Source organism: Amblyraja radiata, chromosome 27, assembly GCF_010909765.2.
Source record: "Amblyraja radiata isolate CabotCenter1 chromosome 27, sAmbRad1.1.pri, whole genome shotgun sequence".
Classification (NCBI taxonomy): domain Eukaryota; kingdom Metazoa; phylum Chordata; class Chondrichthyes; order Rajiformes; family Rajidae; genus Amblyraja; species Amblyraja radiata.
This window is the reverse complement of record NC_045982.1, coordinates 14,644,112-14,660,069: the sequence shown is the minus strand read 5'-3', so window position 1 is coordinate 14,660,069 and position 15,958 is coordinate 14,644,112. Positions and strand designations below refer to the sequence as shown.

The following is a 15,958-nucleotide window of genomic DNA, read 5'->3' as shown; positions in this document are numbered from 1 at the left end:
TCTGTCCTTGTTACGGATGGGATGAGGGGGAGCAAGAGCGGAGCTGTGGGATATCGAGGACACCTTGGTGAGTGGAAGAGGGGAACCCCCATTTCCTAAAGAATGAGGACATCTCTGATGACCTGGTATGGAAAACCTCATCGGGGGCGCAGATGCGGTGTAGACGGAGGAATTAGGAGTAGAGGATAAAGTCTTTACATGAAGCAGGGTGGGAAGAAGTGTAGTGTAGATAGTTATGGGAGTCAGTGGGTTTGTAATAGATGTTGGTCAATAGTCTGTCTTCTGTGATGGAGACGGTGAGATCTAGAAATAGTAGGGAGATGTCGGAGATGGTCCAAGTGAATTTGAGTGGAGGATGGAAATTAGTCGTGAAGTTGATGAAGTCAGTGAGTTCTGCATGGGTGCAGGAGGTAGCACCGATGCAGTCGGCAATGTAGCGGTGTTAGAGTTTGGGCATAGGGCCAGTGTACGCCTGGAACAGTGATTGTTCGACGTAAAAGATGTAAAAGAGGTAAAAAAGATATAATAGATCAGTAAGATGATTTAATTTCTTTAATCATTACACGGTTGTATAATTTCTACACAGAATTCAAAGTTGTGAAACTCAAAGTCTTACGTAATAATTCGTGAATTATACTTCATCTCTAGTGCAACGCATTGGAAACCCTCAAGTTAGCAAGTTTTAATGGATGTTCTTCATTTTAAAAACATTTTTTTTCCTTTGTTCCTATCAAAGTGAAAAATCCTAATTTTTGCACAGAATGTACTCTAGGTGTTATCTTCTTACTCACTTAAATTGAAGAGGATGTAAGGAAGTTTACTTTCCTGCCTTGATTTGCATGATCTTTCCAGAAGAGAAAATAAACTGTATGATTGAACTTGAGATTGTCAGTTTGAATCCTGGTCCAATGGCTCAAACATTCCCCCCCCCCCCCCCCTCTCCCAGAAAAGTGAATATCACCAATTTTCCTGTACCTAGTCTCTGCTGAATTACTTTTAATTTGTTATGGACATAAAGAGAATGGACCACCATACACAAACATGTCATGCTAGTGTTTAACTTTATTCCTGAGTGGATAATTCATGTTTATATCACAATAAACTCCCGACAATCTGTTATTTGATTGTTAGAAAATCCTGAATGTTTGACATCTGACTTGCTCAAGGATGAGAGCCAGAGTCCAGAGTGCAAACAGTGTATGTGGCTAAATTCAAGGGTCCTGAGTGCAGCTGAGGCCACCATCTGATGCGTGACCTGGGTGTGCTGCTGGAGCTGGGATTGGATTGCGAAGAACCAGGGGTTTGAATAGGTTTGTGACCAGAGCTGGGATCTAGAGTGCTTGTATATTTCCTGCTCCATTTATCATCGCTAGGTTCACTGGAACACTGTGGCACGTTTATTTCAAATAGAAATGTAATATTAATATTGTTTGAGTATTTTAATAGTGACAGCCCATTGTCCAGAAAATCTGTTAATCCACCACCACCAATATCCCAAAAGTGGCTGGTGTGTAATCCGTTAAACTGTATTTGTCATATTTTGCAGTAACAAAAACCATCTGATAGGATAGGGATGACTGGTAACATTTATGATAGCAGTGGTGGTGATTTGGACTTTAATTGTTTATTATGCTCAAAGGTTTGCTTTTTTATGAAAGTGCCATATTATTTGATTGTAATCTGTCAGTCGATGCTGTTAATAATGCCAACATGTAATACTTAATTCATTGCCCTTAAAAATGTGGAGCTACGTATATTAAGCAAAGTTGTTAACTGGAAGGTTAGATTGCATGGGATTCAATGAGAGATAGCTGAATGGATTGAAAATTGGCTCCATAGGAGGAAGCAGTGGGTGAAGGTAGAAGGTTGCTTCTCTGACTGGAGGCCTGTGAGAAGTGGTGTGTCTCAGTGTTCAGTGCTGGGCCCATTACCGTTTGTCATCTATATTAATGATTAGGATGAGAACATACATGGCAAGATTAGTAAGTTTGCAAACAATACAAAAGTGGATGGTATTTTAGATAGTGAGGATGGTTGTCAAAAATTGCAGCAGGATCTTGATCGGTTGACTAGGTGACTGAGGAATGGTTGATGGAATTGCATTTGCATTTTGGAAAGTCTAACATGGGCAGGACCTTCACGGTGAATGGTAAAGCTCTGGGGAGTGTTGTAGTGCAGAGAGATCTACTAGTGCAGCTACATAGTTCCTTGAAGTTTGGCGCCACAGGTAGATAGGGTGGTCAAAAAGGCTTGTGGCACATTGGCCTTCATCAGTATATCCATATTCAGTATAGAAGTTCGGAGGTCGTGTTGCAGTTAAATAATATGTTGGTGAGTATTGCGTTAAGTTCTGGGCACCATGTTATACAGTAGGCAATATGTTGTCAAGTTGGAAAGGGTACAGAGAAGATTTATGAGGATTTTGCCAGGACTCGAGAGTCCTTGCCATAGGGGGAGGTTGAGCAGGCTGGGACTCTATTCCTTGGGGGGCAGGAGGATGAGGGTTGATCTTTTAGAGGTGAAAAAAAATCATGAGAGGAATAGGTTGGGTAGACACGCAGAGTCTTTTGCCTAGAGTTGGGGAATCGAGAACTAGAGGACATAGGTTTAAGGGGAAAAGATATGATAGGAATCTGACGGGTAACTTTTTCAAACAAAAGGTGGTAGGTGTATGGAATGAGCTGCCAGAGGAGGTAGTTGAGGCAGCGACTATCGCGACTATTCCACACTGTATGACTCTATTATGTATTTGGACATTGGAGAAATGCAGAAAGAGACCAAAGATCTTTTACAATTTGAGCTGTCAGAAATACATCAAGGTGGCCAATGGGTATGGACTTTTGTCTTAGCTGTGTAAGGCTAGTCATTGCTATTAGGCTGCTAGAGAATCATGTCAGTGACATTTGGAAAATGTTAGGCTTTACTAGCCATTTGGCCACAAAAGCAAATATGTGGGCTGACTCCACTGTTGTTTATCTAATAAATATTTGTAGATTATTTGCCTTGAGAACAATTCTAACACCAAAATTTCTCCGAACTTTTGTGTGCATGTTCTCCTGTTGGAACATTGGATTCATTAATAGTGCTGCTATGCGTTTTAATAAGTACCAGAACACAAGTTTTATTCTTCTGTTAATATGAGTAATATCTAATTGGCAGAGTGAATCATGCATGTCAGTTTGCTAATCATGGTTGATGTGTATAATATTATCTGCTGATTACCAGCTGCAGATGATGACTTGTTTCAGTGCTTCCCCCGAAAGATTATTCGCATTTAAATCTTGGTCTTAAATCTTCTAATAACTCCAATTGTTTCAAATTCTGGCATTTTATATTTTCTAATGTCATTGTTTTTTTAAATGAACTTGGACAAGCTTCATTGAAGGTTCAAGAAACATTGTTGTATAAATGATAGTTGTGTCTGCACTGCTTCTATTAAGTTTAAAACATAACCAAAGTGGAAACTCTTTCAGTTAATTTGATATAATATTTCTGCTTCTCACTACTGATGGAGAGTTAGTGGGGAAATACTAAAGCAAATTATGTCTTATTTCAATCTGCATTGGTTAATCCTAAATGGTCTTATTTGAACATGATCTTAATATTATGTGACAGCACATAATCCTCCCACATTTTCGCCACCGGTAACCACTAGCCACATCTTCCCATCTCCACCCCTTTCCACTTTCTGCAGAGACCGTTCCCTCTGCAACTCCCTGGTTAACTCATTCCTTCCCGCCCAAACCACCCCCTCCCCAGGTACTCCTATGTATTGGGGAGACTGAGTTCAGACTAGGTGGTCGTTTTGCTGAGTTTGCAACCTCCGCTCAGTTTGCCTAGGCCTACGCGATATCCCGGTTGCTAAACACTTTAAATCCCCCTCCCATTGCCATACCTACCTTTCGGTCTGAGGCCGCTACACTGTCAGAGTGAGTCCAAACACAAATTGGATGAATAGCACCTCATATTTTGCTTGGGCAGCTTACAACCCATGAATATTGATTTATTTTACTTCAAGTAACCATTGCTTTCCCTCTCTCTCCGTTCCTCCCCCACCCTTGTTCTAGGACTAGTTTCACTGTTCTCCTGATTAATTTTACTGTTTGTATGCTCCATTGCCATCTTCCCCTCTGCCAACAACGAAACACTATTTCTTGATCAACATCTGGTCTGAAGAAGAGTCTCAACCCAAAACGTCGCCTATTCCTTCTCTCCCGAGATGCTGCCTCACCGAGTTTCTTCAGCATATTTTGTCTACCTTTGATTTTCCCAACATCTGCAGTTCTTTATTAAACATCTGCTTTGATGTGTCGTTTTCACCTAACATTCTCTGTACCCTTCCATATCTCTAGTTTCCCTCTCCTCTGACTCAATTACTCCAGCATTTTGTGTAATGCTTCGGAGTAACCCAGCATCTACAGTTCCTTCGTACACAATAATAGTTAATCAACGCAGACAGGCACTGTAGCTTTATTTAGGTCATCCTACAACCAGAGGGAGTTTACTGGGTTGACTCTGTGCTGGGAGGCAGGTTACACTGATCATGTATAACCGGGCAGATGCTCATTTGCCATTAAAATATTGCATATTAGCAATCTTCTTCATGCATATGGCGTGCACAGCCTAAAGTTGTAGGACAACTTGTTCTATTTGATCTTATTTGTTTGTGCACGCCAGGTTGATTGCATTCATCGAAACAGGGTAGACCATGTGAAGGTTGCAATCTTCCACCCCATATTAGCAATGTATTACAACTACACAACTAAGATGTCCCTGAAGTAAATGGAAAAGTGTGAGGAAATATTGCACAGGTAGAGAATGATAAAGATATACTTCGTAAAAGATTTTTCATCGTTACAATCCAGGATCAGCCAATTTGGCTTCTCTGCCCCTGAATCTTTTGATATTTCCCAGTTAGAGAAAGCAGCATCTCCCCATTAATCCCTTTCCGAATCTTGAGTGTCATTGAGACTACCTCTCATTCTAACAAACCGCAATGATTCTGGAAACCTTTCTACTCTCTTTCTCTTTGTCTGTCGACTATGTCATCCATAAATAAATTAACTGAATCTATGCTGCATTGCTGGCAAGGCAGGTCCATTCTTTCTTGGCTACAGAGACTAAAGGGCCATTAATTGTGTTCTTGCCAAAACAGCAAAGTTGTAGAAAGACTTCTTTGCTGTTGTTGTCTACTCCTCCCCATTCTCTTTCCCCATCCTCCAGATGTCAACGTTGCAATTACATCCCCAGTCCTTTAGTTTTCCATTACCCTCTGTGTTTTGTGTAAATGAGCACCCCAATCCCTCCTCACAGAGATTGGTCCTACAAAAGGAATTTAGAGAGTTTGGTAGAATGTTGAAAGGCAGGTCCTGTAAGTCCAACATCTCTGATCATTTCCTGTACCATGTGCTAGCGAGCATAGAAATAGGAAGGTAGACAGATGAACAAATGGCTAGAATAGAATAGAATAGTTTCTTTATTGTCATTGTAACATGAACCATGTACAACGAAATTGTAAAATGTCAGCCAGTCAGTGCACCATTCAAACATTTCTAAAAGCTAACGATACATACAAGGTAAAATATTTAAAAAAAGATAAACAACTAAAATAAATATCATAAAAATAGCACGCATAAACACCCAGCCCTACATCCTTCTGTCGATTTCACAGTCTCTTAGTATGTATCGCCCCTGCGTTCCTTGGCGGCTACATTTAGTGCCTTTATAGCAGTGGGGTAAAAACTGTTTTTAAGTCTGTTTGTCCTTGTCCTTGTAGATCTGTACCGTCTGCCTGACGGTAACAGTTCAAACAGGGAGTGTCCGGGGTGGGAAATGTCCTTTATAATACTCTGGGATTTTTTGATGCAGCGGGAACTGTGTAAGTCCTCCAAGGTAAGGAGAGGGCAGCCGACAATCCTCTGGGCGTTGTCAATGGCCCTCTGGAGCGCTTTCCTCTGAGCCGCTGTGCAGCTGGTGTACCATACGCATACACAGTATGTTAGGATGCTCTCAATGGAGCACCGATAAAAGGACAGCAGCAGTCTCTGAGTGATGTTATTCTTCCTGAGGACCCTCGGGAAGTGCAGTCTCTGCTGGACCTTTTTCAGCAGCGCAGAGGTGTTCACGCTCCACGTCAGGTCCTCCTCAATATGGATTCCCAGGAAGCGGAAATCCGCCACCCTCTCCACACAGTCCCCTCTGATAATTAATGGTACCATGTCCGTTTTATTCTTTCTGAAGTCTATTATTATTTCCTTTGTCTTTAAGGTGTTGAGGAGCAGGTTATTTTCTCCACACCACACTGTCAGCTGCTCCGCCTCATCCCGGTAGGCGTACTCGTCCCCCCCGGAGATGAGTCCCACCACCGTAGTGTCATCCGCAAATTTGACAATGGTGTTGCTGTGGTGGGCGGGGGTGCAGTCATGTGTGTAGATGGTGTAGAGCAGGGGGCTCAGCACGCAGCCCTGTGGAGAGCCGGTACTGAGGCTGAGGGCCGTAGATGTGTGATGGCCCACTCTGACTCTCTGGCTGCGACCCGACAGGAAGCTATTTATCCACATGCAGGTGGAGTGTGGAAGTCCCAAGTCCCCAGTTTGTCCACCAGTTTGTGGGGAAGGATGATATTAAAGGCAGAGCTGTAGTCCACAAAGAGCATCCGCTAAAGAGCAGATGCAGGAGGGAGAAAGTGAGGTTTTTAGATTGGGATCTCATCTGGGGCAGGAATAATCTGTAAAAAGTCAGATTGCACCTGGGTTGGAGGGGATCAATATCCTTACAGGGGTTTTGCTGATGCTGCTTTAGAGGGTTTTAACTATTTACCTGAATGATGGTTAAATCTTAAATTGGAATGCCAAGCTCTTATGGGTCAACTGAGTGCCTCAGCTAACTCATTATCCACTCTTGATTGTGCTATAACTGAGGAAATCCAGTTAGAATATGTATCAGAACCAGATAAAGATGAAGGGCATTAGCAGCCAGGTAAGTTTTGCAGCATTCAGATAATTTTATAGTTACCATTTTAGAGACAGGATGTTTATAAATTCCAGATTTTATTATATATTTTTTACATATTCTCCAGCTGCCATGATGGTATTCAAACGTGTTTCCCTGGATCAATGATTTAGAACCCTGTCTGCTTATGCATAACTTAAGCATTGTCTGAAGAAGGGTTTCGGCCCGAAATGTTGCCTATTTCCTTCGCTCCATAGATGCTGCTGCACCCGCTGAGTTTCTCCAGCATTTTTGTGTACCTTAAGCATTGTGCAACTGTATTCCTACTGTCTTGGGTCCAGATCTTGTGGGGATTATAGTGATGTATATATCAGATACATAGAAATAGTTCTCTCTATTTTATCCTATTGGTGGATGATTCCAGTGTTGGAATTTGGGGAGAAGCAGATGTGCAGCTTTGAGTAAATGATGCCATAATCTGGATGCAGAGAAAAGTTTTTATTTACATAGAATAGTTATAATCCAGACTTCACAGCCTGTAAGAGTGGTGGAAATAGAATCAATGTGATGTTTCAAAATTGAATCAGTGCTTCAAAGAAAATAATGTCAAAGGCTGTGTGTTTAGAGCGGGGCAATAACTCTAATGGGATTACTCTACCATTAACTGGCACAAATCAATTTTCCAAATGGCCACCTCCTGTTTATAATTATCTACACTTTGGTAAACGCCAGGAACATATGTAGTGCGCTCTAACTCTTCTGTCAGATATATTAAATTTGCTGTATTAATACAGTGTTAAGTTTGGCAGATAAACCCTCGCATGTTTCAAAAATGAATGCTTGGAATTTTTGGAAGAGTTTCACTTTGATCAGAAAATGAAACAAAAGTGATGCAGCTAACTAAGTATAAAAGAATTAACACTTTCTGCATTTGTCTCCAATGTAGGTGCAAGCACAGAGAACTGTTGGACAGTAGCGAATCAAAAAGGGATGCTTGCGCGAGTCAGACAGGGAAGTGTATTTGTGGTGGAAGCCAGCTCTTCTCAGTCTTGCAGAGAAGCCTGCTGTCGAAGATGCCATTGTAATGTGGCATGGCTACTGGAAGGGAAGTGTTACCTGTTGGACTGCAGATTACGAGGAAACTGCCAGTTTAACAAAACAGACAGTTCCAACTCTATCCTAATATTTATTGATAAACTTCTGCCTTGTGGGGATTCGCAGAGTTCTAATCACAGGATTATAAAATATAATTTTCTTGCCAAGGCTAAACTTCTTCATTTGACCAGAATTAACAGAACTCCAGTTACAGGCCAATTACTTGGAAATTCTTTGGTCGCAATGGAAAATAACACATTTACCAGGACCAGACGTGAGGCATCTGCACCCTCTGATAGTCTTGCAAAGCTTCCAAAAATTGAAGATTCTACTTCGCAACAAACACAAGCAACACAGCCCATCGGAGATGATAATAAGAAATTACGTTCATCTGAAAATGTAGATCAGCAAAGCACTCACTATTCAAAATCACAACAAAATGCAGAAAAAGATGAACAGTCTCATAGAAAAAGCATCAAGGAAAATAATAACACTGTGAATGACCAAAATACTGAAAGATCTGCTCCCATCTTAGATGAGCAAAATTTAACAACGATGCAGGCTCTGCAGCCAAAGGTAAATCTTCATTGTTTTAAACTAATCACCTAAACTAATGCTTCACTATTAAAAAAAATGTGCAGAGTTTGATGTGTGATTATAATTGTCATTTTGAACTATATTAAAAAATGATGGATGGCATTACATATTACTGAATACGCTTTGATGACTTTTAAATCTTCACTTGGTGTTAGCCCAAGAAATAGCCTGAAGTGCTGCTTGGGTGATTCATCGTACCGACATGTCATTTTATACAAGTTACTTTGTGAACAATGTTTGTGTGAGCCATTGCAGTGTTCGAGTAGTGTGGAGGGAAGGATTTCCTTCTGAGAATACAAGGTAATATTTTGGAATTATATTGGTCAGTATATCCACCTTTAACCTTTTGATTAAGAGATTATATTTTGCCAAAATTAGTAATTATTGGTTTAGTGATTGTTTATGCATTTTGCAAAAAATGATATCTAGATTGTCCCATAAGGAAACTAAAATAAAAGCATAAAATTCTCAGCAGGGAGACTGCGGGGATCAACTATAAACAAAATTAAATGGGCTTGAGTGATAAGTTAGAGTGGGAGAACATGGACAAAAGAGTGTTGGAGTTAGGAAATGCAGAACAGGAAGATGTAGCAGGCAGGTTACACTGGGCATGCCCTCCACTGAAAGAGGAGAAAATGTGGAGTGGGCTAGGTGGAGAACAATAAACAAGCTGAGCCAATATCACAGATGGATGACTGATACAAACAGAAAAATCAAATTACCTGAAGCTATAGAATCCATTATTATGTGCAGAAGCCTGCAATTGCCCAGACAGAAGATGAAGTGCTCTTCCCCAAGCTTCAGGGAAGCTACAGACCCATCGGATAGAATGGGAGAAGGACAGAAAATTAATGTGGGAGACGATGATATGCCACTCCATTTAGTTCAAGATGTTTTCTCCGCAACATTGGAAAAACCAAAAGCAGATTGTGTGATCATTTTGCAGAACATCTGTGCTCAGTACACAGTGGCGACCCTGAATTTCCAGTTCTCTGCCACTTTATGTCTTCACCCTATTTCCATTCTGACCTATGGTCTGTAGCCTCATACTATCACAATGAGGTCCAACACGAGCATAAGGAAGTTTCTTTCTCCACAGATGCATCCAAACCTCCCCAGCAATTAACAGTTATCATTTTACTTTTGCTGTATCTGCATTTTTGATGCAGCCATTGCCCTACTTTAAATATACTTTTAAAGATCATACAAATAATAGTCGTGTCTTTTTGATTGTTGGGTTGCAAGCTGTGATTCTACATATGACGTGAGTGCCAAGAACCCACCTCAATTAAGCTCCTCCCTGTCTCTCCCTTCCACCTCATTTCTAACCAAAGCTAAAGTGATCAAAGCATTTTTAAATATGCACAATTATTGAATGGTACATACTTCACATTTTCTTGCAACAGTGTTCAGGAGATTAACCATTAATTTGTGGAGATTCCAAGATGTTCTTGCAGAGTAACCCCTGTCCCACTTAGGAAACCTGAACGGAAACCTCTGGAGACTTTGCGCCCCACCCAAGGTTTCCATGCGGTTCCCGGAGGTTTTTGTCAGTCTCCCTACCGGCTTCCACTACCTGCGACCTCCGGCAACCACCTGCAACCTCCGGGAACCGCACGGAAATCTTGGGTGGGGCGCAAAGTCTCCAGAGGTTTCCGTTCAGGTTTCCTAAATGGGACAGGGGCATAACAGTAGGATTGAACTAAGTGGTGTGTTTAGCGACACATGCCACCTAAATTTACCTGATTAAAAGGATGGTGGACGAAAAGTGCAAGTGACAGGTATAAAGTATGTAAAAGGGTGCATTAAATTAAAACAGAATCTTTATTCGGCATGTTCTACACTACAGGGTGTGGCATGGTGGCGTAGCGGTAGAGCTATTGCCTTACAGCGCCAAATACCTGGGTTCGATCCTGATAACGGGTGTTGTCTGTACAGAGTTTGTACATTCTCCCCGTGACCTGCGTGGGTTTTCTCCGAGATCTTCGGTTTCCCCCCACACTCCAAAGACATGTAGGTTTGTAGGTTATTTGGCTTGGTATGAATGTAAAATTGTCCCTAGTAGGGTATTGTTAATGTGCAGGGATTGCTGGTCGGTGCAGACTCGTTGGGCCGAAGGGCCCATTTCCATCTCTAAACTAAACTAAAAAACTAAACTAAAACTCCAATTATCCATGAAACTTGAGTTTACTGGCTTAGTGACTTAAAAGTATGTTTTATTGTTGTTGCTAAATAGCTAATGCACTGGTCATCTTTGACTGGATTGATAAATTGTGATTCAAGTATTTGATATCGTAGCTTAGAGTTAAGACAACGCTGTTAATATTATTCTGACATTTAATTGCTCAACTGCTGAAAATGTGTTCTCCTTGCATCAAATTAAGTTTTATCTTATTTTGAAACTATTTTGCTGATGTATTTCGAAATGTTTCCTGCGTAGGTTTTATGTTATTATTTTCAGACTCATGTTGGGATGGTTTGAAATGCCCATGCATTATGAAATGTCAAATGTGATATAGGGGTATGGATGGGAACACTATACTAGACAGGTTAAGAAGTACCTGCCAACTGGTTATAAGGCTGTAATGCAATTGAGTGTTCAATTGGCCCTAAGGCAAGACTGGAATGGCTTACAGATATGGGAGCACCAAGATTGAATTACAGTCTTGAAAGGAGAATACTAATGTAGGGTGTGGCACTCAAAGTGAAGGATTGTCACATATTGACCAAAGCTAAAATATATGTTGAATCAAAGCTTTGACTTGTTTATATAAAAAAATAAGTTGGTGTCTGTGAAAAATGCTTGATATCTTAATGTGATAAGATATAGATTTTCCATTTGACTAACCACAATGACGACTTGACTAATGAAATGGGTAATTTGGGTCAGTTAAGCAATCTGCTAATCACTCAAAAGAGGAAGCATCTACTGGGTGCTCTACCTAATTAAAATACAATGATTCATTAATTTAAAAATTGACATGTTGAAAATGAATATTCTTAATTATGCCAGTGTAATTATTCTTTAAATTTAGCCATAAGCAATGTCACTTATCAAGTTAATTGGAATGGTGTTTTCTTTTTATATTTATTTCTTAATGGAATGTACATCGGGCATTGTTAAATGTTGATTCTTTTGCATTAGGTGACAAACTTCATAAAATGTTTCCAGCAAAATCCATAAATTCAGAAAGTGTGAGAAATAAAATTTATTTCAGGTGAATGATCTGAGTTCTGATGAAAGATTACATTTTCATTTTCTGTCTCAGTAGTTTGCATTTGTTCATTTTCTATTTTTATTTCAGATTTTCAGCATTAATATTTTACAAATGTTAAGCCATATTTGCTCTTTAAACTTGTGTCTGAGCCCTTCTCGATTATTTTCTAAAACATTTCTGCTAATTTTAACGTGTCAAACTAAACGCTCTATAAGTAAACCGAATGCCAACTAAGTTTAGGAAAAAATGGAAGGTGAGGAGAAGAGGTTCACCATTCTTGTTATGGTTGAGAAGAGAGGGTTGAGAGCAGATCATTGGAAAATGGGACAAATATAGCGCTGTCAACTTTGATAAAGTAGAAGTTCCCTTTGAAGATGAAGGAAAACATGAAATAACCACTGTCGTGAGAGAGGCATCATTGGAACAGATTAAATGCAATAACAGAATATGAAGTGAAATCCTCACATGAATAAGGTGGAGAAAAGTGTGATAACTAGATGGGCCAGGCAGAAGATGTGTGCTCAAGGGAGGTAAACTGAGAAAATTAAGTTTCTCTTAAATATTAAAGATTAGTTTAATAATTATAATTATTTAAATCTTTCACTAATTTTTATTATTTAAAATTGCCCTAATTATCTTAATTGGAAAGGTTTCTCAATGTCAGAGTATTTGAAAGCATTTTGGGCAATTTCACATTAGATCTTTTAAGTTGCCATTGATGGGCCAGCCTTAGCATAGCTGCACTACTGGAGTCCTGGGCATCTTACACCAACACATCAGGTCCTTTGTAGCCGGAGTATGCAAGTTCAATAGGCTGACTTTGGGCAGCACTAACGGACAATAGTTCATGTTCATAAGTGATAGAAGCAGAATTAGGCCATTTGGCCCCTCAAGTCTACTTTGCCATCAAATCATGGTTGATTTATTTTTCCCTCTTAACCCCATTCTCTTGCCTTCTCCCCAGAACCCATGACACCCGTTCTAATCAAGAATATATCTATCTCTGCCTTAAAAATATCCACTGACTTGACCTCCACAGTCTTCTGTGGCAATAAGCTGATGCCGACAAGTTTGGGCTCAACTAGTTACGACTCGTTTCAGTTTAATTTTGTAAATAAATTAGTATCCAGTTGTACTTGTTGGGCAAGTACAACTGCCCAACAAAATTAGTGTTCAGTTGTACTTGTTGGGCAAGTACAACTTAAGGGGAAGATAAAAATGCGAAATCTTGGTTCTTCACTGATCGGAGAAACGGCAACGTTGCCTTATTAGCTCATTACCAGCATTAAGCACATTCCTGATCTAGTGATCTGGATTTATGGAGTATAAGCCTAAACTGGGCATTAATTTTACTTGTGATCTGTGGCTCCTTTAATGGATCCTTGTGTAATATTAGAATTAGAATTAGAATTAGATCCTTTATTTGTCATTCAGACCTTACGGTCTGAACGAAATGTCGTTACCTGCAGCCATACATACAATAATAAACAACAGAACAGACAGTAAACACAAATTAACATCCACCACAGTGAGTCCACCAAGCACCTCCTCACTGTGATGGAGGCAAAAATCTTAGGGCTGCAGTCTCTTCCCTCCTCTTCTCCCTCTGCGCTGAGGCGATACCCCACCGGGCGATGGTAAGTCAGTCCCCGGTTCAAACTCCGCGGCCCGGGGGTGGTCAAAGCTGCCGCTCTCCAGTCCAGCGGAAGCAGCTGTTGACGATGTTGTCCACTGGCCTGTGGCCGAACCCCGGACTCAGGCCGCCGCCGCCAGAACGCCGTCTCAGCCACCGGAGCACCGTTCCAGCCCCGAGCCGGGTCGCCCTCACGTGAGCGCCGTTCCACCCTCGAGCCAGGCCGCTCTCACGGGAGCGTCTCAGCCCCGCGCCAGGCTGCCCTCACGGGAGCGCCGTTACCCTCAAGCTGGGCCGCCCTTACGGGAGCGCCGTTACTCTCGAGCCAGGCCGCCCTCACGGGAGCGTCTCAGCCCCTCACGGGAGCGCCGTTACCCTCAAGCTGGGCCGCCCTTACGGGAGCGCCGTTACTCTCGAGCCAGGCCGCCCTCACGGGAGCGTCTCAGCCCCTCACGGGAGCGCCGTTACCCTCGAGCCAGGCCGCCCTCACGGGAGCGCCGTTACCCTCGAGCCAGGCCGCCCTCACGGGAGCGCCGTTACCCTCGAGCCAGGCCGCCCTCACGGGAGCGCCGTTACCCTCGAGCCAGGCCGCCCTCACGGGAGCGCCGTTACCCTCGAGCTGGGCCGCCCTCATGGGAGCGCCGTTACCCTCGAGCCGGGCCGCCCTCACGGGAGCGCCGTTACCTCGAGCCGGGCCGCCCTCACGGGAGCGCCGTTATCCTCGAGCTGGGCCGCCCTCACGGGAGCGTCTCAACCCCTCACGGGAGCGCCGTTCCAGCCCCGAGCCGGGCCGCCATCACGGGAGCGAGCCCAAGGCGAGTCCTGACAGGCTCTGCCTCCGGAGCCTCGAGGTCGAGCTCGAGGCCAGCTCCGCCATTAGGCCTCAGCACAGACGGAGGCAGAGAAGGGGGATACGACAAGAAAGTCGCATTCCATTTTTGAAATAACTTCAGAAGTTATTAATACAAAACTGGACCCAGACACAAAATTAATAATACTTGGAATATCAGAACAAAGCTTAACACTCACAACAAACCAAATAAATTTCCTCAACTACAGTATAATAACCGGAAAAAAATTAATATTAAAATTTTGGAAAGGCCCTACAACCCCCACAATTAAAATGTGGATTACGGAAATGTCGGAGACCCTATACTTAGAAAGAATTAGACTTGTCTTAATGGACAAACAAGATCTTTTCCATAAAATTTGGGCTCCATTCATTAACTATCTGAAGGGATAGATTGGCACAGCACGAGGACCCAACTGAAACTTGAACTCAGGAATAGATGAAAAGCTATACTTTATAACCTACGAACCTATCTCCTATTGATGTATTACAGGTAACCCATTCCACCTCCCTTGTTTTTCTGTTGTGTTTTTTTTTGCTTTCTTTTTTATTTGTAACTTTCTACCCTCTCTTTTTCCCTTTTTCTATAAAAAATAAAAACACTAGAAGCAGAAGTAATTGATAATGGAAAATTTTAATAATGTATGACTGATGTATATGAAAAGTTTTTTTACTATAATATGTAACTACATTTTATAATATGTCTACTTCTAATAAAAAAATTTAAAAAAAATTTAAAAAGAAAGTCGCATTCCCCCGAAGGGAGAGACAAAAAGCCCTGTTTCAACCCCCCCCCCCCCTCCCCCCACACACAGAACACAAACCTAAAAAACAAAAACTTAACTAAACAAGACGGAAAAAAAACCAAAAAAGTAAAAACAAACGGACTGCAGGCGAGCCGCAGCCGTTCACCAGCGCCGCCACTTCCGGAATAATATCGGGACAAAGAACTAAGCGATAAGATTCTGAATATCCAAGTCTGATTTAAATTAAAGCAACAGTTAAGACCCAAGGATCAGAAAAGGGTAGCAATGAGGACAAGAGAACATTCTTCCTTCAAGACTGCATTTTTCCATGACAAATATTGAGTAAACTCAGAGGAATATGGCAACAAGTAATTAATTTTTGTTTTAAGTTGCATATTTATAATATTTATAAATATTTATAATATTAATGAACTCCATTTGTTTCATGCAACAAAATAGTTTTCCAATAAAAGCACTCGGCTAGCCGAGTGTTACATTTTTATGTAGCTCCCCTTAAGTCTGTGAGTTTCACTTGTAAATAGTGGTTAAAGATTATAACAGTGTTTTGGTCCATGATTGTACTTTGTTAACGTAGCTGATTACACCAAGCTGGGAACCTGGGTACTTCAGTCACCCTATTTAGCCCTGGTTTTGGGAGGTGAAAAGTGATGCAGGTTCTTGTTTTGGTTCATCTCTCCAATTATCCAATTTGTTCAAATACTTCAGTCAGGCTTTTCATTCCGTAGTGATTAAGTCACCATCCTGTTTTGTGGATTTTTATATTTTTATGCATTTGAAATTTATTATGCATCAGCTTGAGCCATAGAAAATGAGAACTTGAAGGTGGAACTATATAAAATATTAGAAC

General features: G+C 41.4%; 1 protein-coding gene across 4 annotated transcripts in view; it reads left to right on the top strand.

Moving 5' to 3' along the window:
- Positions 1-15,958, top strand: part of kiaa0319l (KIAA0319 like) — a 74,609-nt gene that overhangs the window by 12,508 nt on the left and 46,143 nt on the right. For all 4 annotated transcript variants that reach the window (XR_004415956.1, XM_033045195.1, XM_033045197.1 and 1 more), the window contains exon 3: positions 7,898-8,622. Coding sequence is in view for 3 of the 4 variants with exons in the window: in XM_033045195.1 (XP_032901086.1) it covers positions 7,898-8,622 (725 nt within the window). In the remaining variant the exon portion in view is untranslated. The remainder of the gene's footprint in view (positions 1-7,897; positions 8,623-15,958) is intronic.